General features: G+C 28.6%; 1 protein-coding gene across 1 annotated transcript; it reads left to right on the top strand.

Annotated features, from left to right (window-relative positions):
• The first annotated feature begins 3,640 nt into the window (after positions 1-3,640).
• On the top strand, positions 3,641-24,761 carry LOC100210774 (PITH domain-containing protein 1). The gene is made up of 3 exons (XM_065813454.1): positions 3,641-3,883; positions 16,006-16,049; positions 24,234-24,761. The coding sequence occupies exons 1-3, from the start codon at positions 3,701-3,703 to the stop codon at positions 24,625-24,627; spliced, it is 621 nt and encodes a 206-aa protein (XP_065669526.1). The 5' UTR covers positions 3,641-3,700; the 3' UTR covers positions 24,628-24,761.
• The last annotated feature ends 998 nt before the right edge of the window (positions 24,762-25,759 follow it).

Below are 25,759 nucleotides of genomic sequence, written 5' to 3' on the forward strand. Positions count from 1 at the left end.
TGGTCTTAAAACTGTTATGCGGACCGTTGTGTAAACTAATTCCTGCATTTTTTTCAAATAGCTTTTTTTTTCGTTAATTTAATTCATCATCTTTCACTTTAATCATTTTACATTAGTTGAACTTTGTTATCAAATCAATAAACTAAAAAAGGCAAATAATTTATTATGAAATTATTTGAGTTCCGACATATATATAATCCGATAATATTATGATTCTGATGTTCCAAAACTAAACTTTTTCTTTCTAAAAAGATACATTTGTTGTGTCAAAAAGGAAAATTATTTTTTTAGATTGTCAAATTAATCAAACACTATATCAAACTCAAATTATAAGCATAAATCTGGAGCTCAAAAGATAAAAATAAAAAATAATAAAATCAAAAGAATCTCTTGGTAGTCAATCGATAACCAAGATTTTCTAATATGGAAACAAAAATTCTTCTGATGGTAAATTTGAGGATTGCAGAGAGCATAACTGTAGCATTAATGTCAGAGCTGAAGATCATTTTGAAATAGATTCAATAGGTGAACAATCGGATGAAGGAAATGCGCATGCATCCACTGCTTCTAATGGACAAGACACAAAAGATAAGTCTAATGATGGTGGGACAGAAAAAGAATTAAATGCAGGTGATACTACTGATTTTAACGTAATCAAAAACACTGAGATAATTTTTGATGACCCTGGTACATGCCCCAAATTGATTTGATGGACAGCCCAAATTGATTTGATGGACACCAATGTATATTAACATCTTACAGGTTTGGGAAAGTTAGGCAGATATATGAAAAATTACCAAAAGATCTAAAATGAAGAAAGCTTTATGAATCTTTGTTTAAAAAAATGATAGATGAACGAACACAAGATCATTTTCAAAGAGAATGGTTAGCATGGAGTTTAACAAAAGAAAAAATTTATTGCTTACCATGCCGTATTATTTGTAATCAAAATAACTACAATTTAAGCAGTTTTAGCCCGTGAAGGATTTTCCCCTAAAAAGACACCATGGAAAAAGTTGTATAATATTTTTACCAATTATGAACTTAGTGCTGAACATCGAAATCAATATTTGGCTTGGAAAGTTTTTTGGAGTCAATAAAAGGAAATGAAATAGACAAACAATTACAGCTCCTAATACAATACGCGAGAAATAAGTGGAAAGCAACCCTGAAACGAATTATAGATGTCACATTATTTTTATCATCTAGAGGTTTAGCATTTCAAGGAGAAAAAACAACAATTGGGGATGTTCATAATGGCAATTTTTTAGGGATCTTAGAACTGATTGGAAACTATGATAAAGTGACACAGCAACATCTTGCCAAAGTAAAACAAAATCAGTTAGAATCGAAAAGAATGAAGGAAAAACCACATTATTTGTCTTGATACTCTCAAAATGAATTTATCAAGTTATGTTCAGACAAAGTTCTACAAAATATTCTAGATCAAAGATAAGATGCATTCTTTCATGGGTTGACAATTGATGCAACTCCAGAAATTTTACATATCGAACAAAATGTTCTTATTCTAATGTATGTATCTCAAAATACGAACATTAATGTATTTGAAGTAACCGAGCGTTTCATAGAGTTTAAGAACTTTAACTGGAAAACAGGAGAAAAATAACAGAATATATGCTTGCAACTCTAGAAAGACACTACATACCACTTCAAGATTGTCATTCACAAGGTTATGACAATGGTTCAAATATGTGTGGTAAAACAAATGGTGTTAAGGCCCGCATCTTTAAAAAAAAACAATCTGCTTTATTTTCTCCATGTGCCCATTCATTAAACCATGTAGAAGTCAATGCAGCAAAATTAAATCCTGATGTAAAAACCTTTTTTGGAAGCATAGAAAGTTTCTACTGCTTGTTCTCTCAGAGTCCTGCTCAATGGGATTTGTTGAAAAAACACATACCGTTATCTCTTCAAAGTCTTTCAGAAACAAGGTGGAGTGAAAGAATTCAAGCCATTCAACCAATCGCTCAACTTCCTACAAAAAAAAATTCTTTTACTGAACCAGATCAAGATTTCAAAACTTCTGTAGTTTACCCAGTGTTGGATTTTATAATTAATAATTTGAGCACACGATTTGAAGAAACCAATGCAATATGTAATTTATTCTCACCCGTTTTGAATTTGCAGAAAAATGAGGATGTAGACCTAAATTTAAAAGAGGCCAAACTTGTAAATGCATACAAGAAAAATTTGTCAGAAGATTTAATTAGTAAAATACTTCATCTGAAAAGTATTTACAAAACAGTTTTTGGTATTGAAAGTTCTCCCCTTCGTCTTCTGAATTCAATTTATGACAAACAACTTCAAGGCATTTTTACCAACATCTGTCTGACAATGACTTTATCATCAGCAAAAAGATCATTCAGCAAACTGGAAAATAAATTAAAATCATTGCAATGAAGCACAACCAGTCAAGATTGTTTAAATCAACTTGCCATATTATATATTGAAAATAATTTAGCGAGTTGATTTCATTGATGTCATTGAAAAATATTTTGCGAAGAAAAAATAGTTTTGCGGGAAAAAATTTTTTCCCGCAAAAAAAAAACGGGCCCAGCACAGGGCCTTGTTTTAGAGCGTGGAGGTCATGTTGTAAACTCAATCAAATATCTTGGTAATAAAATTGACTTCAACTTATCGTTTGTATCCTATCTTAGCCATGAAAATAATTTAGCCATGAAATAAAGCAGATCAAATGGAATACTGGTTAAAGTTCGCCATTACGTCAATCTAGAAACACTCTTAAATATATATTATGCTTGTCAAATATGGGACAATCGCAACACCGCATCTTCAAAACAAGGCATTAAAGATAATACGTTTTCATAATTACAAATTCAAGCCTAGTATGCTTTATCTATATCTAAGATTTTTAAACTTTATGACCTTGTTCAACTCCTAAATTGCCTGTTTGCCTGGAATCATCGATACAAAAACCTCTCTCTTACCTTTAACATCTTTTTCCCAAAAAGTACAAATAACCGTTACTTTCTTCAATCCATTAATCTGAACCTACTAGTCTTGAAACAAAGCAACTTATTTCACTTTTTTTAAAATCAACTTTTTCACTTCTTCCTAAATAAATATAGTTAGGACATTTTAATATATGAGCATGTATATAAGTGTGTGAGTGTGTGTGTGTGCGTGTGCGTGTGTGTGTGTGTATGTGTGTATGCGTGAGAGTGAGTATGTGTATTTATATATGTGTATAAAATACTAGTGTTATTATATTATTATTAAAAATTAGGAAATAACTTATCAGTCACTAATAAGAATAAAAATTTTTAGTGCAATTTTGACTTTAAAAATCGTCGACAACGTAAATCTAAAAAGTTTATTCTACACCGTAGTATAAAACTTATATAAGCGTATTAATATAGTAATAATATTAGTATCTTATTGAATTTATGATAAAATAGCTGTTAAAAAAAGCGCTGTTAATTTGACCGCAAGCCATACTAGAATTAAATTGTTTGTAAAAAATTCTGACCCACCCTTTCCCCGTTTATTCAATCTGAACTGACTTTCACACCTACCCCTTATTGTTCTCCCCCCCCCCCCCCATCCCCTCTTTTATTTGGCACGCGAGAGTAACGTGTTCCATAAGCAACCGAGAACTTTAGAAATGTTTTTATGAAAAAAGGTGGTTGTGGTTTATCGTAGGATTAGAAAAAGCGCGATGTCTGGATCATGTAGACACAGTCAACATGAGCACTTTTGTTCTGAGGAAGAAGATTTATCAATTGTTTATTCGTTATATAATAAAATAGATAAAGATAAGTTACAATGCTTGAACGAAGCTGTAGATGGTTCGGGGAAAACAGTGTTTAAATCGTGGACTGAAAGATTAGACACAACTAAAGTGTGTTTTCTTTTATAAATACTAATTTAAAAATTACTTTTTTACTTTTTAAATAATTTGTTTAATATTCTTATAATTACTAGTTTATTTTTGGGTCTTATAGTTACTAGTTTATTAGAGAATTTATAATTTTTATGATGTTTATACAACAAGAACAACAATAACAACAACAATAAATTTACTAGAAATAGGTTTTGTTTGTGTAAATAAAAATCGTATAATACTCTATATACCGGATGTTTCACTCTCTTATAAGAGAGCTAAATTATGGAAAGTGACTTAAAACTAAAAAAATAAAAAGGAGAAATAAAATATTTCTTTTTATTTTATTTATTTTTTGCTATGGAAATTGCTCCACCTTATAATAAGGTATGAATAAGGCTTATTCATTATGTAGTCTGTATAACGACTCTTAAATTGAGGTTTTTTTGCTTGTAGGTCTAAAAATTTTAGTGAAATATTTGTTAAAGATGTTGCAGATATGATGGGATTTGTTATTGTTGTATTGTTTTGGCAAGTATAGTTAGGGTTGTGTTAGCTAACACAGCTTGTGTTAGAGCCAGCACATAGCTCCAATTAGAGCTAGGTTTAATATTGACTATATTTAAGATGTCTTTCTGGGTTGCTTTTATATTTTTACTATTTTCATTGGTATATCTGTTATAATAGATTTCTTACTTTCCCTTAATTTTGTTTGCAGTATGTTGCAGAGATTTTATATTCAGTAATGTAAAGCTTTTTATTAATTTCGTTTGAAGACTTTTAATAATTTTTAAAAAGTTTATTTTTGCATTGAATATATTTTTATCTCATTTGGCATTCATAGTTTTGCCTTGAATTTATTATCTTATATTTTAAAAGGTATCAGTTATTATTATTTTCAATTGTACTTTTAAGCAACAGCGTATAATGAAAGAAATGCTTGCTGCCCCATGCCAAACTCTGTTGATGTAGTGGCGCTCCTTTGCAACAATAGGCTATAAGATAGTTGATATATGAAGCCCCCAAAAGCAGGCTATTTCAATGTGACACAGAGATGTTTATCTGAACATGCATTCATAGTTGTGAAATGTTGAATTTTGGCTGTTGTTTTTTAAATAGTTATATTTATTATTATTTAAATTTATATGTATATATAAATATATATATATATATATATATATATATATATATATATATATATGTATGTATATATATATATATATATATTCATCCTACTTCAGTGTGATGTCCTCCTATATATATGAATATATATATATATATATATATATATATATATATATATATATATATATATATATATATATATATATATATATATTCATCCTACTTCAGTGTGATGTCCTCCTATATATATGAGTGTATATATATATATATATATATATATATATATATATATATATATATATATATATATATATATATTTGAGTCTTATCTCTTACAAAGTTCACCAGACCTACTTGCTCTTTGTGAGACTAATTTGAGTTCAGCTGTCTCATCTTGCAATCTTAGTGTTAATAGTTCTTCCTTTAATTCGTAAAGACTTCAATAGTCACATGCTTGGCCTGGGCATTTACATTCGTAAGAATTCACCCATTTGTCGTTATTCTTTTCTTTTTGTCGTTATTCACTCTTTTTGATGTTATTTCTGATCATATTAACCAAGCCCTCTCTCTTTATCCATCAGCTAATATAGTTGTTGTCGGTGATTTTAATGCTCACCACTCTGAATAACTTGGCTCTAGTGTCAGTGATTCTGCAAGCATTAAAGCCCACAACTTTTGTCTTTCTCAATCCCTAACTCAAATAGTCAACTTTCCAACTCACTTTCCAGACAACCCGAATCATTTACCTTCTCTACTCAACTTATGTCTTGTTTCTGATCATAGTCAGTGCTCAGTTTCTCCACATTCACCCTTAGGTGCTTCTGATCACAGTTTGATCTCTCTAAAACTACTATCTCATTCTTCTTCATCAACTAAATCTCCCTATCACCGTACCTCTTACAACTACCTTACCTTAAAGCTGAATGGGACTCTTTTCGTGATTTTCTTCGTGATGGCCTTTGGGTAGAAATCTTTCGTCTTCCTGTCGACAAATGTGCTTCTTACATAACTTCGTGATTCAGGCTGGCATGGAATCTTTTATTCCCTCTCGACAATTCCAGGTCAAGCCTCACTCTCCTCCATAGTTTTCCTCACACTGTGCTGCTGCGATTGCCAATCGAAACTGTTACTTCCATATCTATCAGCAAAACAATTCTCCAGAAAACAGACGTCTGTTTATTACTGCTAGAAACCATTGTAAAAAGGTTTTGTCTAACGCCAAAGCTCACTATTCTTAGGTCATGAAAGTGCTTATCAAGCCTTGTTTTCCAGCCTGCTGGAAAGCAGCATCTGTTATCCCTATCTTCAAAAGTTCTGGATAGTGATCTGATTTATCTAACTACCGTCCCATTAGTCTTCTTCCTATCATAAGCAAGGTTTTTGAATCTTTAATTAACAAACACTTAATTTCTTATCTTGAATCTAATAACTTACTTTCTGACCATCAATATAGATTTCGATCTTCTCCTTCTACAGCTGATTTGCTAACAGTAATAACCGATAGGTTTTATCGTGCATTAGATAAAGGTGGAGAGGTTAAGGCCATCACTCTTGGCATTTCTAAAACTTTTGATAAAGTTTGGCATGTTGGGCTTCTCCATAAGCTTTCCCCTTGTGGTGTTTCTGGCAACATCTTTAAGGTTATTGAATCCTTCCTTTCCAATCATAATATAAAAGTTGTCCTCGATGGACAGCACTCTTCTTCTTATTCTGCAACTTCAAATTCTTATTCTGGTTCCTCAAGGTTCTATCCTTAGCCCAATACTCTTTTTAATTTACATTAACAACTTTCCAGATATTCTCACATCTAAGGTGGCATTGTTTGCTGATGATACTACCATTTATTCTTGTCATGATAAGAAACCAACACTCTCTGATTGCTTGGAGGGGGCATTTGAGCTTGAAAAGGATCTCACTTCTGCTACAGCATGAAGCTCACAGTGGCTGGTGAACTTCAATACAGATAAAACTCAATTTTTTTCAGCTAATCATTTTTGCAATAACTTAGATCTTCTAATAGTTATGAATGGTGATGTACTTGATGAGTCATCTAGCCTTCATCCTCTAGTATTAAGTCTTCTGATCTTTCTTGAAAACCATATATCCAATCAGTTGCAAAATTAGCATCTGCTAAGGTTGCATCTCTTTATTGAGCTCGACACTTTCTTACTTGGGATTCTATTCTCTATCTCTATAATTCTTAAATCCGGCCTTGTATAAAATACTGTTGCCATATCTTGGGCGGATTTCCTAATGATGCCCTTTCTCTTTTAGACAAGTTGCAAAAACACATTGTAAACATAGTTCGACCTGCTCTTGCAGCCAACCTCCAACCATTATCACTTAATTGTAGTGTTGCTTCTCTTTCTCTTTTCTACAAATACTTTAATGGGCACTGCTCTGAAGAGCTAGCGTCTCTTGTGCCATCTACTAAAATTTATTCTCGTGTTACTCGTCATTCAATTTAGTTTCATCCTTTTTCTGTGACTGTTCCTAAGTGCTCCTTATTTGTCTATTTTTATTCCTCGAACATCAGCTCTTTGGAATTCGCTTCCTTTATCTTGCTTTCCTGATTCATATAATTTGCAATCCTGTAAGTCGTCCGTCAATCGTTATCTTGCTCTACAATCTTCATCTTTTCTCTTCCAGTAACTTCCAACTTTAGTTAGTGGTTGCTTGCAGCCTTGTTGGAAGCGAAGATGTTTAAAATAAAAAAAATATATAAAAATATGGGTTATTCCATATGAAATTCCTAGTTTTTTAAAAGTGCCCTAGGGTACCACCTTAAATCTGCTTCAAATTCTGACCACCCACAGCTTTTATGAAATAAACACAATCCTGAAAATTTCAGCTTGATTGACCAAACCATTCCAAAAGTTATAGTTGAATTATTATTGACCAAAATCTGGAAAATTTGAGTATCTTGAGCTTACAGTAGATTTTTTTGAATTTTACCAGTTCATAACTTTTTAAATAAAATATCTATTTTATTTAAAATAGATATTTTATCACCTGAAGTTTTTAGGGTAATAGTTTTTCACCCAAATTATCTATTTTTGTAAATGTTTTTGACTGATTTTAAACAGTTTTTGAGTTCTTGTACCTCAAAGTTAACGCTAAATAATGCAATATTAGAAAAAATTTTGGAAACTTTAATGGGCTACAGTTCAATACCAGCAGAAAAGCTGTGCCAATATTTTGTTACTTTTGTGTACTTAGAGTGACCACTTGTGGAAAAAATTAAGTTTATGTGTTAAAAGTTATTTTAGCACTTGCAGCAGTCTGTTAAAAATCATGTTTTTAAAAAAATACGATAAATTACATTCACTTTATAGTCATAGAAAGTAGCTTAGACAATTAAAATAAATTATGAAACATTATACTGACAAGGTTCTATATATAGACAATCACCAAAAAAAATTTAAAGACCTATACTCTATCTTATGGCATAATTTTAGCCTTTTGAGTGCAATGCTTTTTAGTTTAAAAGGATAACCTAATAGTGCAAGTTATATTATACTTTAAAAAAGTAAAAAATGCTGAAAGAAGAATTGTATATACACATGAAACACAAGTACACTAATTTCTCTCTGATTTACATGACTCATAATACTTTTATAATCATTATTAGTAAGTTTATAGTCACGAGCACTTCTACCCTTTATGGATGGGGGTACTTATTTGACATATTACTTTGTCAAATGGAACCCAACACTGATTTAATTGTGCATTGTTGATCTATTTTAAATATAATTTGTTTATATGTATGAATTTTGCATTAACATCTTGGTTTTCATTACTAATCTCAAGTACAAGCCCTATATACCATTCATCATCGTAAAAGCATACAATGTATTTACCAGGTTGAAAGTTTGAAGGATCTTTTTTTGCCAAGTTAGTATTATTCGCTAGATATTCTCCGTACAAATAATTTCTCTTCACCTGGTACAAAACTGTGATAGCTTCTTGTGTGCCTATGACTGTGTTTATCTAAATATGAAGAGTCATATCGTTTCTTTCAGTTAAAATAAGTTTCATGATTATTGATATCATCCCTTGAAATGTAAAATAATTTAACACCTTTAATGTTTTTTTCAGCCCATGTAAACAGTTCATTTGGTGCGAGAATTTGGTTTACATTTGCTGCTCGTAGACTTGCTTTTGCTGCTTCTCTTTTTATAGTTCCTCCTATTTATTTATTTATTTATTTTTTATAATTTCCCTAAGGCTGAGAAGGCCACTACAGATGAGGAGGCTACTTGTGATTATAACCCTATCTCAACTCCGAAACACAAACCTTGGTGAACAATACCGCTGGGCGTAGAAACAAGTTGATAGCAAAAATGCTACATCACTTCTTTGCTACATCCCATGGCAAAATTCTATGTGATTCCATCACATAGACTTTTGTCATGAGATGTAGCAGAGAAGTGGTGCTCAGCATTTATATTGTGATCTTCAAAGTAGTACATGTGTTGATCTAATGTTCCTAATTTTTCCTCTGATAAGTAGGAGGATTGTGCTTCTTTGATAAAGTGGTGGTGACAAAGATCATACAAAGTTTCACTTAGAGTTTCAATAAACTCAATAATGCTTATTTAGACTGTGACAAGTGCAGTTCGTCAGTTGATACTCATTGTTTGTATATGGTATGATTATCAAAATCAAAATCATTATTTTTAAACACATTTTCCAAGTAAGTCTTTAAATTTACTTTACCAGGAGAGTGGGAACATAGGTGAAACATGCAGATTTGACTATATATATTACAAACACATACTTTCATCAAATCTTTGTAATATATTAAATGGCTCTTCGGTAAAGCAGTGCACATCAACTTAGCATTTTGATGATGAGAACATATGCAAACTGAGTGACTTCCACTATTGTTAGCTGTGATGCACCACTTTGGCCTTAGTTCACAGAACCTGCTGAATCCAACTTTGTGTGTACTCAACTTTGTGTGCACACAAAGTTGAGGTATAACTATATAAACTTAAGATAAAGTTCTTTTAATCGAACTAATATTAATTGTTTTTGTTTATGAGCTTTTACATTATTTATACGCGCAGAATTAAAGTCTTTTTTCCTGGACATTGTCTCATAAACTCTTCAGATTCATAAATTTCAATAAACTTTTGTTTAACAATATTTTCCAATTGCTGTCCTATTTTAGCCTCAGGTTTAGCAAGTATTCCTTTTTCATTTTTTTAACTTTTGAGCTTTCTTAGCGAGATGTTCTGGAACTGAAAATGTTTTGCAATTTTTTTACATTGACCAACTATTAGGAGTTAGTGTTAGTAGTTGAACTTTTTCTTCCTTCAAACAATTTTTATTTTATTTTTTATTGCATCTTACAGTGTCTAAATCATTACAGTTTATACATTTTTGCCCATTTTCCCGATTCTATATCTTTTGGGTCTATATCAAATGCTGACAATACTAGTTTTGTCATACTTGTTGCAATTTTTTTAGTCTTTTGTTATCCATATCCTAATTTGTCGCGCCTACTTACATTTTTGAGTGAAGATATCTCCAATAAAGACACACTTTTATTAAGAACTGTCTTATCAAGGTCTAAACAACTAAAATCTTCTTCAGCAGCTTCATCTTGACTAATCTCTGTAGTTTTTTCAAGTTTGAATTCATTTAAACAGTTAGTACAAACTTTTTGACCAGGTTTGATCCTTAGTTGATTTGCTATTGATATGTTGACTTTAAACAATCTCTTGATAATTTTTTTCTTGTGGACTTTAAATGGATCACAGCAGCATTTTTGAAGTGCTTCATATCTAGAAATATAGGCTTTTTCATGGTGAAAACATATCTCCTCATTTGGTTTGAAAGTGTATCTTATCCTTTGCATTAAAACTTTAATATCAGTATCTTTTAGTCTTGTTCTTACTACCATTCTCCAATATGACATTTTATCACAATCTTTATTTAAAACTCTTCCTACGCAACATTTCTCTGACATTTTTTACTAATCTAAAAATATTAAAATCGAGGGTTAAACATGTAACATTATAATTATTTCTACATATAACTGTTTCTGCATACACAAAACTTTTACTTTTTGGTTCTTCCAATATTAAAAACTAAAATAATAAAATCCAGAAAATACTGTGTAGATTTAGATTTTAATACAAACTCTTGAAGCAATTGAAGTATTTTGCACTCAAATTATAACCATCTGAAAATTATATCATTATAATTATATTACATGCATAAAAATCAAAAAAAATACATATTATAAAATCATATCAAATAAATTAGGTTAAGACATTGATAATTGTATTTTAGGAAAAACTGATTATATTGGTTTAGGAAAAAAATAGAAATATACACCTAAGTCATAGGGCTACAATCATGTCATAAGATAGAGTATAGGTCTTTAAATTTATTTTGGTGATTGTCTATATATAGAACCTTGTCATTAAAAAGTTTCATAATTTATTTTAACCGTCTACCCTACTTTCAATAGCTACAAAGTGAATGTAATTTATCGTATTTTTAAAAAAAAGTGATATTTTAACAGACTGCTGCAAGTGCTAAAATAACTTTTAACACATAATTTTAATTTTTTCCACAAGTGGTCACTCTAAGTACACAAAAGTAACAAAATTAAGACACAGCTTGTCTGTTGGTATTGAACTGTTGCCCATTAAAGTTTCCAAATTTTTTTCTAATATTGTGTTATTTAGCAACTTTGAAGTACAAGAACTCAAAAACTGTTTAAAATCAGTCAAAAACACTTACAAAAAAAGATAATTTAGGTGAAAAACTATTACCCTAAAAAACTTCAGGTGATCATCTATTTTATTTAAAAAGTTATGATCTGGTAAAAATCGAAGAAATCTACTGTAAGCTCTAGATACTCAAATTTTTCCGATTTTGGTCAATATTAATTGTTTTTTTCTTCGGTTTCTGAAAAATTAACTTTTACTTTTTGAATCCACTAAAAAGGTTTCTAAATAAGTACACTATCATGTTGATATATTGTTATACAATATAATATAGTAGTTCTTTTAATCAAGCAAATAAAATATAAACCTTGTTATTTCAAGCTTCATTTGGTTTAAGAATTTGTTTGGTCCAAATTTTGACCTAGGGTAATTTCATGTAAAAGTAAGAAAAAAATTGAAATTTTCAGTCACCACTAGATCACCACTCTCTGATTTCTTTCAAATTTTAACCAGTGGTACCCATCAATATAACAAAAAAAAATGTAAAGTTTGAGCTTCCGAATCCAAGTAGTTCAAAAGTTATGACATTCTAAAATTCAGCCTAAAATGTCCTATTTTTTTCCACATCTGCTATTATGGACTTTGTAGTAGTAGTTCTTAATGAATAATTTAAGATCTAGTGGGAGAATGTGGCTAAAAGTTGGTACCTGGCCATTTTTGAAGATGCTGAATCCAAATTAGAAAAGAAAATAACCTAATTCAAAATGTTTGATAACTGTTTTTTATTTCAAAATGGTCAAAATTACTTTATCATAAAATGGGGTAATGTTTTCTCTAAGTCCTGAAGTTTCCTGACTCTTATGGATTCAGTTGTTGTGATGTGTAAAAACAGTTTTTTGAGGTTAATTTTGATACATAAATAAAGTTTTGTGAAGTGAATTGTCATGTAAAAATATAGTTTTGCAACATCTGCTGTGATGTATAAATATAGTTTTGTGACGCCAGTTATGTTGTATAAATATAGTTTTGAAACACCAGTTGTATAAACATAAAAACTATTTTAATTTTAGATTAAATAATTATTTTTATTAACATTTTTATACATATTAAAAGCGTTCTTCCTTTTTTCAGGCAGTCTTCGTGAAATCAACTTGGATACAGCAAAGTACCTATAAAAGGCAAATTTGTTGTGCCAGGTGAAAAGCTTGACTATGATTATGCAGACATAAATTAGCATCAAATGAAGAATCAGAAGAAAACGAGTTAAAGATTACCTGAACTATTACCTGAAGATAAAATGGAAAAAGATAAAGCAAGTTGAAGAAGCAGTTATTAAGAAAGTTGTAACTGCTCTGGATATCACTGAACTGATCTAGTTGCACCAAACAACAATGAAGTTCTGAAGGAAATTCAAACCAAAGCTGGTGATCTAGACTTCCTTGTTAAATGCATGAAAGAAAAACTTTAACTTTCTAACAGAAAGCAGCAACTTCAAATTTTGACATTGACCCCAAAATCTTGTTCTATCAGAAAAGCGGCAAAAGAGTTTTCAGTTTTCAAACACAAAATTTAAAATGCAAAGTTTTTACGTGGCCAAAAAGGCATCGTAGCATACCCTGATGTGGTTGAACAACATTGAATCAGCAAAGATATTATAGAACTTGTAAAGCTTTTTTACTGTAATATTGAGTATTCAAGGCAAATGACAATAGTAACCAGACAATAAAATTGGATTTTCTAAATTTTGGAGTCTTCGACCTAAATGGTGCATTCTTGCTGGTCCAAAAGGTACACATTCTGTGTGTGTACAACACACCAAAATTTAAAATTAATGTTAAGTACTGTAGGCCTTGAAACATCTTACCATGAAATCATTGAAAGATTGTCTGTAGCAGAAAATCAAAAGTTTGTATGATTCACCAATGCAATAGTTGTCCTGGCATACAAGCTGCCCAAAATTATTTCCAGCATTATCTCATACAAAATGATGATCAAAAAGTGTTATGTGATAGTAATGAAAATGAACAGTCAGTGGATTTCAAACAGTGGACAACGACAAATAGAACTGAACTATTAACAATAAAACTTCCATCAATGAATTCATAGAGCTCCTGTGTGAAAAGCTTAATAAAATTACTTTTCATTCATTTATAGCAAAATCACAATCTAGCTATCAGATGCATCTCAGAGAAACAATTAGTATTGATGAGGCTATTGTGCTTGCAGATTTTGCAGAGATTTACACTTTTGTAGTACAAGACGAGATACAGAGTTGGAGCAAGAGTCAATGTTCTCTTTATACAGTTGTCATCTACTACATGAAAGTGATATTGGAAATATCTTCTTTTTGTGTAATTTTAGATGATTTGAATTGCAATGTTGGATTTATCAATGAAGTTATGCATAAAATCATTAATCATATAAAAACTCATCTTTGTCCCACAACTACAAAAATTCGTTATTTTTCTAATGGCTGTGCAGGACAGTATAAAAACTGTAAACATTATTACAATTTATGTCACAGCACTCAAGATTTTTCTGTTTGTTGCATTTGGAATTTCTTTCCAACAAGCCATGGCAAACCTCCATGCGATGGAATAGGTGGCACTGTTTTTTTCTTTTTTGGCTATAAACAAAAATATAAAACTATTAAAATTGACTATATTAGGATGTCACAATACCTACTTTGAAAATACGGCGAACTTGACTGGCTTGGTATGGTTAAAGAAGTTGATAAAGAGAATGATTATTTTATGGTAAAGTTTATGCATCCACATTATGCATGTCGATCGTACTACTGGCCAAAACGGGATTATAATTGCTGGGTGTCAAGAATGAATGTCATTTCTTTTGAAACTCTATTTGAACAGCTTTTATCTTGTCAGTGAAAGTTTATTAATATTTTACTTTCATTATTTAAGTATCAACTTCAACTTCAACTTTAGTAATATTGGGTTATTGGGTTATTGATGCAAATTATATTTCCATGTATACTTTTGAAATTGTTGATTTTAAATATGCAAATTATATTTCCATGTATACTTTTGAAAATATTGATTTTAAATATGCAAGTTACACAAAGCAATATAATTTTTTTTTTTTCAGAGACTTTTCTTAGACCTCTTATTTAACATCTCAACTCCAAGAAACTCCAGAAATAAGTCAAATTTAAACCATGGTTATGAAACAAAAAATTTGACTGTTGATATTTAAGAATTAAAAATTTATTTTTAAGTCTTAAATATCAACATTTATTAAGAGTTAGGTTATTTTCTTTTCACTTTGTATTCAACACCTTTAAAAATGGTCAGGTAACAATTTTCAGTCATATTCTTCATCTAGAACTTAAATTAATCACACAAAAAGTATCCTATAAATTCTATAATAGAGAATAGGGGCCAAAAAAAAAAGAAGGAATTTTTTATCCTAATTTCAAAATGACATATCTTTATCATGCTTTAAGAAACTAAAACCTTCTTTTTTTTAAAGATGTCCTAAGATCTAATACTTCATTTAAAAAAAAAAATTAATCCATAAGACTTGGGCAATTCCGGGAGTTAATGGAAGCGCAACCCATGGTATCAGAACAAAAAATTTGACTGACCATTTTAAAATCAAAAAATAACTATCAAAAAATTTAAATTTTATCATTTTCTCTACATATTTGAATTCAGCACCCTCAAAAATGGAAAGGTACCAATTTATAGCCACATTCTTCCACTTGTTCTTAAAATATTCATTAAAAAGTACTACAAAATCCATAACTTGATTTGGTAATTTTTTTTTTATAAAGATTTGGTAAAAAAAAAAACAACATTTTAGGCTTAATTTTCAAAATGTCACACTTTGAACCTTTTGGATAAGGGAGCTCAAATTTTAAATTTTTTCATGTTTTATCAACACGTACCACTGGTTAAAATTTAAAGAAAATCCAAGAGGTAACTGAAATGACTGTTGCACTTTTACATGAAGTTACCCCCAAAAGTCAAAAGTGAAGAATGTTTTAAAGTTGTGTTTTTTTTAAACTAAGTGTAACCCATCGGAGATGTGTTTGTGTTCTTTATTATCCTAATTCTCAAAATATGTCAAGTTGTTTCTAATTTTTAGTTTAAGTTTTTTTTAATTTTTTCTGACCATTATTTTATTAATGATAATTATTATAATGACCATTTATATCTTTTTTATTGCTGCCAATCTTCCTCAGACATCAATTTTCTTTAAAATTCCATTGATACAAAGGATACAATATATTTTTAAACTAATAATTTCTTATCATAATGTTTTGTAGCAGGAATAGAATAATTGTTTAATTTTTTTTTATTACTATAGTTTGTTGAGAGTGACTGCGATGAAGAACTCCTTTTCAATATTCCGTAAGTTTTACATTAATTTTTTTTCAGTATAAATTATACAATATAGATTAACACAAAAAATATTTCAGATTAAATAAAAAGTATTTTAGATTTTTATAGATTAACATAAAGAATATTATAGATTTTTCTGAATTATCTTAAGGAATATTATAGGTTTTTCTTAACTTAAAGAATATTATAGATTTTACTAGATTAACATAAAGAATGTTATAGATTTTTCAAGATTAACTTAAAAAGTATTATAGGTTTTACTTGATTAACACAAAGAATCTTATAGATTTTACTAGATTAACATAAAGAATATTATATGTTTTACTAGATTAACATAAAGAATATTATAGATTTTACTAGAATAACATAAACAGGGTTGCCTCTCAACCTGGAAAACCTGGAAATAGCATGAATCCCAGGGAAAACCTGTAAAACTCAGGGAATTTTTTATTTTTTTTAAATCAGGGAATACTCAGGGAAATTTTTTTCTCCCATTTTTATAAAATAGTTATTTATCAAATTATTTACAATAGTTTAAGCTAGTTAAAATTCATAATGTATATTATTAGTAATTTTTTATAAGGTAAAACAATTTTTTTTAAATTTGGTTTGGCTTAATCTCACAATGATGTTTGAAACTGTTACCACACTTTTGAAAAATAAAATAAAAAATATTATCTCAAAATAACTTCATAAAAACATTGACATAAAAAATCTAGAAAGTGACATCCTTTTCTAATAACCCCCTTCCTTTCCCTTGTGCTTTTATTTTCCTTTTTATTTTGACCACAACCCTATTTACGTGATGTCCTTTATGTGTGGACCCTAAATAAAATAAGATAAAAATGTATTATATTCAATTTTCTAATTTGTACTCATTTTATCTATAAATGTATAACATGGTTGTAAGAAGAATGCATTTTTTTAGAGTTATAATAATAAATAAAATGGATCAAACATTTTTTTCAAATGATTGGCTTACTCACCCAGAGTATAAAGAATGGTTTGTAAAGACTAATGACAATAAATTTGCTAGATGTAGCAGTTGCTGCAAAACCTTTAACCTGTCAAATATGGGAGTTCAGGCAGTTAAGAGTCATAATGAAGGTAAAAAGTACCAAGTTAATGTTTTAGCTAAATCCAGAAGTCACTTTTTCAAACCTGTTGAAAAAAATTCTATTATTACACCAACAGTACCCCTGGCAGTAGGTCAAAGAACTTTAGAACTTGTTGTTGCTTCTAATGAAAAAACAAGATCTGAAATTAAATGGGCTCTTGCAACTGTTATGTATGGGTTGTCAAACAATGCTTCTGGTAATATGAGCCAATTATTTACTAGTATGTTTCCCGATAGTAACGTTGCAAAAGGACCAACATTAGGAAGAACAAAAATAGGGTATATGATTAATTTTCGGTTAGCTCCATATTTTAAATCGTTACTTCTTGAAACCATTAAAAGTTCACCATGTTATGTTGTCTCGTTTGATGAAAGTTTAAACAAAGTTACACAAAATTGTCAAATGAATATTATTGTTAGATTTTGGAATACTCTAGAAAACCAGGTTAATGTGCGATATTTGAATTCAGTTTTTCTTGGACACTCTTCTGCAGCGCATATACTAAAAAATTTTAATAAAGAAATAGATTGTCTGGACTTATCAAAAATGATCCAAGTATCTATGGATGGGCCTAATACAAATTGGAAGTTTTTTAAAGAACTTTCTTTATACCGAAATGAGTGTGAATTAAATTCTTTATTTGACATTTGGAGTTGTAGTTTGCATTCAATACACGAAGCTTTTAAGATTGGTTCTGAGTCTACATTATGGAGTTTAAAAAGTATTCTTAAGGGAGCGCATATCAAACATTGCATGATACTCCAGCTAGAAGAGATGACTATAGCAATGTCACTGGGTCAAATTGCTATCCATTAAGTTTCTGTTCAACTAGATGGATTGAAGACCAGGTTGTTTCAGATTGTTTAATTGAAATATGGAACAACATTGTAAAATTAATTAGATTTTGAGATAAATTATTAAGTCCAAACAGCCTTCCTCAAAAAGTTTTTTTAATGTTCAAAAAGTGTCGAATGACTTCAGTAATTCAAAGTTGCAAAAAAGTTAGTGATTTAAAAAAGTTAGATATCTATAAAAAAGATTATTTGCTACACAGGAAAGATGTTATTATAGGTTTTGTCGCTGAAGTTTCAATAAAAAAAACTTTTAAAAAAAGATAAAATTACTCTTAATGAAGTAAAACAGTTTAGAAATGAATGTGTTTTATTTCTCACAAAAACCATGGAAAATCTGTTGAAACGTATCCCACTAGACTCTGCAATCATAGCAAATGCAAGTTGTTTTGAACCAATCGAACTCAAAGCATCATCAATCGAGTTTAATCAAAATAAATTAAAAAGGTTGTTACATTATCTTGTTAGTTTAAAGATTATATCTGCAACACAGTGATAAAGTCATGCTTCAGTATTCTATACTTTTAAAAAATGACATGAAAATAAATATAGAAAAATTTCTTAATTTTGATAAAAAAACACTAGTTTTGATACCTTCCTTTTTCATCAACTGGATATAGCCAAACCTAAGGAACTTTCTTATATTATCAAAATGATTTTAACTGTAAGTCATGGTCAAGCTTTTGTAGAAAGGGGTTTCAGCATAAACAAATCAATTCTAAACAAAAATATTCAGTCAGACTAGTTTCGGATCGCATTATAAGAGATCATATGAGTTCTCAAAAAGTTCAAGCTGACACTATAAATATCACAAATGCATTAATGTTATCAATTAAGTCAGCCAGACAACAGTACCAAATGAGTTTAGCAGAGAAAATTCAATAAAAAAAGAGTGTGAATCAAACAAAGAGCAATCTTATTAGAAGAAATTGAAGAAGTAGAAGAAAAAAAAGAATTTACAGCATGTTGTATATTAAACAAAGATCTTATTCAATCTGTTGAAGATGCTGACAAAAATAATGATTTAACAATGCTTAAAAAAGCAACTACTTTAAAAAGAAAATGTGACTAAACAGAAAATGAATCAATGGAGTTAGATTCAGTTTTAGAACTATTAAATGCAAAGAAGAAACTTATTGATAAAGTTTATTACTAAAAACTGTTTTTTGTGTTCAATTTTAGAATTAAAAATTTTCCATTGTTTCACTATATTTAGTACTATATTTAGAATCTATTTAAATTATTTATTTATATATAAAGATTATATATATATATATATATATATACAGAGTTTTCTAGGTTTTCCTTGTCTAAATGCAAGGGATTCCGGAAATAATATGGAAAACTCAGAGAAGACATAGGTAATATAAAAGGCTAAACTCAGAGAAAAACGTTATTTGATTAACACAAAGAATCTTATAGATTTTTCTATATTAACATGAAGAGTATTATAGATTTCTCTATATGCATAACATAAAAAATATTATAGATAACATAAAAACATAAACATATTATAGATAACATAAGAAAATAAAAAATATTATAGATTTCTATAGATAAACATAGAGAATATTATAGATTTTTCTAGATTAACATAAAGAATATTATAGATTTTACTAGATTAACATAAAGAGTATTATAGATTTGACTTGGTTAACACAAAGAATATAAAAGATTTTTCTATATTGACATAAAGAATATTATTGATTTTACTAGCACTGCTTGATTCTAGGGGTTTTACGTTGAATTTCAAAAGACATGAGGTTTTTCTTCAGATTCTATTAACATGTATAAGTACGAGCTGGAATGTGTTGAAAATAAAATCGAAAGCGTTCCTTCTCAGTCCGAAATTGATATTTTCTGATTTCCAGAAATTAGCGTTTAAAAAACAATATTAATTTTATTATTTAAGCTTACCTTTATTACAAAAATCATAAAAAGCCACGTGACATTTCATTTTTTTGTCTTCAAAATGTGGTTAACTTAGTATATAATAATACCTTAAATAGTTTCACTAATAAAGCTCTTAAAGTGGTTGATGACTTGTTAAGAAATATAGTAAAAATTAATACAACTTTTTTTATTTTGTTTTGTAAAAGTTATAACTACTTTTTATAACATGTTTGATTAATAAACGTTCATTTTAAATAACAATAAAAGTAGATAATAGTAGAAAAGTGGAAGAGAGTTACTTATAAAGGTAGAAAGGGTTGCTCCAACTGAGGATCAATGCTTATGTCCGATTTGTTGTATGGTATCAGACAAGCGCAGCCACAGGATTTTTAACTTAAGAGTTTATATCATTGAGTCAAATGAAAATCTCTGCATTGAAAGATTAAACTCATTCTGCACAGATTGTTTTTAACTAGTTGAAAAGGGCATTAGGCACCCATGCATGAGAAAATCAGCTGTTCAAAATGCTTATTCTTTCCAAGGATCTTATTCTTTCCAAGGATGAAAAGATGTCAGAGCAAATGATCAAATGTTTTAAAGTTTCAAGTTAAGAATGGAAATTCGTTACAATTATCCACTGGTAGATTTTTATTTATTTTCTTATTTATTTATAATGACTTTCTGCAATATTTTATTCTAATTTTAAGAGGATCATTCTACCTGTAGTACTAAAACCAAAGCTCCATAAAAATAAAGTAGTTTCTACTGATACACTATTTGATATCAAGAAAAATCATGATCTGCCTGAAAATGTTGTTTGAGTTGGAATTGACCGAGGACAGGGTTCACTGAAGGTTTAATAACTTAACCTACTTTATATTACTCAAATAAAAGAAATAAAATTAGAATTATTATAAAATTGTGAATAATTTTCAGATTATAATGAATATTTTTGATGAAACAAAGTTAGAGGAGCAAAATAGAAACAAGAAAGACACAGGAGTGAACAAGGTGATAATTCTGACTTTGGCACGTAACGTCAAGGAGAATAACCATAATCTTGGAATGTCTACTAAATTAATCAATCTAAATCAGCTCAAATTTTTTGTGGCTTCTGACCTAAAGCTCATAAACGTAGTTTTTGGCATATCAGTAAAAAATTTTGCTTAATTTTATTAATTTTTACAAGTAGCTATTAAAACATGAAATCTCAGAATAATGAAATAATTTATTAGAGTCATGGTGGAAAACATTCTTGTTGTTACTGTACAATAAGCTCATCAGGTGACTTGAGAACTTTTGCCTCCTTAAGTTCAGATTACTATCTGTACCAAGATGCAGGATATCCTTATAAAACTATGCAATTATTCAATAATGTTATTAACCCATGTTTGCTTGAGGAAGATCCTAGAAAATTTATTCTTGATATCATCCCTCCTTTGGAACTTCACATGTATGAACATGTTGTGACAAAAATTGTTGACATTCTTTTAGTTAATGAGGACCTGAAATCCTTTTTGGACAAAAATACTCTAATGTGGCATGGTTATAATGGTGGCGGATTGGATGGACCCAACTGTGGTAAAGTTCTAAAATTATTAGATGAAATGATGCTGGTAACACCAGTTCAGTTATACCCCTGCGTTGAAACCCTGCAGAAGTTTAGAAAAGGTAACAATTATATATATATGTATATGTATATATATATATATATGTATATGTATATGTATATGTGTATATATATATATATATATATATATATATATATATATATATATATATATATATATATATATATATATATATATATATATATATTCCAATCATATACTTAAAATTTTTCAGTTGCAAAAAGTTGTTTTGGCATGATGCTAAAACCTTCATACAGTAAAGATATCTCGCAGTTTATTGAATCTGCTAAATACTTAGAATACTATTGTAAAAATGTGTTTGACAAAAACATTGTCACTTGGTTGGAAGTCCCATATTATTAAATACCACCTTATAGATTTTCGAAATAGGAGTCCAAAAGCTCTTGGACTTTTTTCAAAACAGACATCCGAGGCTGTACATAAAAATTTAACAAAAACATTGAAGCGCTATGCTGTAGCAGGCAGCATAGAGCTTCAATGTTTTTGTTAAATTTTGAGACTAATGAAAACTATGGATTAAGGCTTGAAAAAGTTGCTTCCCCCTACAGCTCTATGAGAATTTAAATTAATTAAATACAAGTTTTTTAACTTGTTTATATAATATATATGGTTTTATTGTTTAATTAAAAAAAGAAAAGTTTTTCGATTTAATTTTATTTTGCTTTGAAACCTGTAATGTAAATAACGGACCCAAAAATACTAATTCTAGTTGCACGTAAGCCGTAAAGTCATCAAATCATTAAAGGTATTATTATATATTAAATTAACCACATTTTGAAGACAAAGATAATGGATGTTCATGAAAGTTTCTATGATTTTTTAATGAGAGCTAAAATAATACAAATGATATTGTTTTTTAAGCACTATTTTCTGGATTTCGGAAAATATCAATTTTGGACTAAGAAGGAATGCTTTCGATTTTATTTTTAACACATTCCAGCTTGTAAATATACATATTAATAGAATCTAAAGAAAAACCTTATGTCTTTTGAAATTCAACCTAAAACCCTTAGTATCAAGCAGTGCTAGATTAACATAAAAAATATTATAAATTTTTCTAGAATAATATTAGGACTATCATAGTTTTTACAAGATTAACATAATAAATATTATGTTTTACTAGTTTGACATATAATATATTATAGATTTTTCTAGATTAACATAAAGAATAGATTTTTCAAGATTAACATAAAGAATATTATAGATTTTTTTAGATTAACATAAAGAATATTATAGATTTTTTTAGATTAGCATAAAGAATATTATAGATTTTTCTAGGCAAAAATAAAAATGTTAGTATGATAAAGAATAAACTTGTATAAAACGAAGAACAGCAGAAAAATACTCGAGAAGTTTTTAGAAATTTTCTTATAAATATTAGTTTTAAAAACATTAATGTAATGTGTGTTATTAATTTTAAATCATTTTTCTCGTGGGAAATTTTCTTAATTGTTAATCTTCCAACATTTAGATAAACATATATATATATATATATATATATATATATATATATATATATATATATATATATATATATATATATATATATATATATATATATATATATACATATGTATATATATGTAAATCTATATGTAGGAAGGTTGCATATATATAGTATGTTTTTGTAGGTTACATATACATATAGTAAGTTTTTGTAATTGTTGTAAATCGTGTTACCAAAGTAAATCGAATATTTGTGTATTTGATTAAATAAAGTAAAAGTAAATAATTCTTCTTATAAATCAAACTCAAGATTCAAATATTGTAATTGTAATTGTGGTTAGTTGAAAACTGCAATATTATTATAAAGCGTTAAAGAATTTATCTTTTAAATACGCCGGAGTTAAATTTTTGTAATTTATTTTTGTTTTTTGTAATTTTTACTGTTTTATTGTTTTACAAAAACGGGTTAGGTTTAATAGTATGTTAAATCCATTATCACAAAATAATAATATTATTAAACTGAAATAATCCACAGTCACAAAACTAAGATATTAAACTATTAGTAATCCTTAGTCACAAAACTAAGATATTATTAAATTGGTAAAAAAGGTTTTAGTTTTAAAATCATAATTATTTTTCAATTTTTTAAATATAACTTCGCTTCTTTTGAAATCCAGTTTGACATACTTTTAAAAAACTTTTTTTTTGCTAATATTTAAGACTTGTCCAATCCTTGGTCAATATGTAGACCTACCTCCTTGATCCTTATGCAATCAAGGAGGAAGGTCTAGATATTGTTTGATTTAAATTTTTTTTTTAGTTTTCAAACTTTATTGCCATACTGATTTGCATGAATTTTTTTTTATGAACTACCCATATATATATATATATATATATATATATATATATATATATATATATATATATATATATATATATATATATATATATATATGTGTATATAAATTTGAGAAATTGTATTTACAAAAGGAACACAATCAAATGTTATCAAGTAGCTTAAAATAGTTTGGTTGATAAAAAAAACTAAAAAGTGATGGTATTTGACTAATTTGCTTTTAACTTTGTTCTTTCTGAATTTTAAACGAATTTTTTAATCTTAATTTAGTGCTCTTTTCAATTTTTTGTTATATGTGTTACAATGTTTTCTACTTATTTATTTTTTAGAAAGTTTTTATTCACTTTAATTTTATATCATTTATAAATTTTACACAGGTTTACTGGAAGTATAAAGTTAAAAAGTATATTAGTAATTGGTGGTGAGGACAACTTTCATCCTTCTCATATGAAACTTTTCAAAAATCGACCGTATATGACATTTGATGATACGTTATGTGAACCAGATCAAATTTTTAATATTGTACCAGATCATGAAGGAAATATTGAGTATCATACAAAAGTTGCACGATTTTCTAATGTGGAACATTTAAGTATTTATTTCTCTTCAAACTTTGGAGAAAATACAACTAAAATATATTATATTGGATTAAAAGGTGACTATATGGAATCCCACAAACACGGTGTAACAATATGTAACTATGAGGCTAAAGCTAACCCATCTGACCATTTAAAAAATGAATACGTCGCAGCAGAATATTCTGTAAAATGAATACGTCGAAGCTGAATATTCCGTGAAATGTGAAATACGTCGCAGCAAAATACTCTGTGAAATAACTTTTTTTTGTACTTGAACAATATATAGTTAAATGTTTTATCTTGTTTAATGATACAAATTTTTTACCAGTTTCTCGTGATTTAGTGAGGGCTGTTAAAAGCAGATTTTTGCTTTTAACTTGTTCTTTAGGTTAAAACTAAAAAGAAAAAAATGGGTGCCAAAAAATTTTTACAATTGGGACCGGGACCCATGACTTATTACAGTCAACAACAAAAAAAATACCGTTACTTTAAAAAAAATATGTTCTACGAAAGAACTTGTCAAGCGGAACAAAAAAAATATCTATAAACCATATGCTGAAAACGTTTCCTTCCCAAGTAACACCACTTTTAAGAATGTATAAAACACAGACCCCGAATTTACAGACTCGCATAGAAAGACTAAAAAATGGTTCTTTCATCCCATTTGCCATATATAATCAATAAAAGAGTCGTTATTGATATGAATTTTCTATTAAATAAAATTATCTATTATATACAACGAATGAAAAATGGCAACTTTTTTCAATACGAATAATGTTTTACGCTAATTTTCTCAAAAAGCGAGTGATTTTCGTCTTTTTTATTGAAGCAAAGTAAGCATCATCATCTTGATACTTTAGAATTATATGAATAATACAAAAGATAAAAAACTGATATGGAGGATGTTACTAACTGTAAACAAAGGGAATCAAAAATGAATATTCGAGATGCATTATTTGTCAAAAAGATGATACTAAACATAAGGTCAGTGCAATCTAGTTGCAAATTTTCTATTTTGTAAATTTAGACATTTTATTAATTCAACATTAGTCTGATTTGTAATTAATTGTAATTACATCTTCAGACTTGGTGAACTCCATGTTGCATTTGTCTTTTTTAGTAATGGGCAAATATATACAAGTGGACTTGACGCAGTCCTTATATACGAATATAACGCTAGGTATATAAGAATATACAACGTTACGTCGAAAATGTTAATGGAAAGCACAAGCGATTGATTGAAGCGCATGTGAATATTCATCTTTCTTTTAATAAATTTTATTTATCTCATTACAACAACATCCACAACTCATAAATGAAATTCG

Source organism: Hydra vulgaris, chromosome 12 (assembly GCF_038396675.1).
Source record: "Hydra vulgaris chromosome 12, alternate assembly HydraT2T_AEP".
Classification (NCBI taxonomy): Eukaryota; Metazoa; Cnidaria; class Hydrozoa; order Anthoathecata; family Hydridae; genus Hydra; species Hydra vulgaris.

Coding starts and splice junctions, on each gene's coding strand:
- LOC100210774 (XM_065813454.1), top strand. CDS start 3,701: ATGTCTGGATCATGTAGACACAGTCAACATGAGCACTTTTGTTCTGAG. Junction 3,884..16,005: donor AAAGATTAGACACAACTAAA/GTGTGTTTTCTT, acceptor TTATTACTATAG/TTTGTTGAGAGTGACTGCGA. Junction 16,050..24,233: donor GAACTCCTTTTCAATATTCC/GTAAGTTTTACA, acceptor AATTTTACACAG/GTTTACTGGAAGTATAAAGT.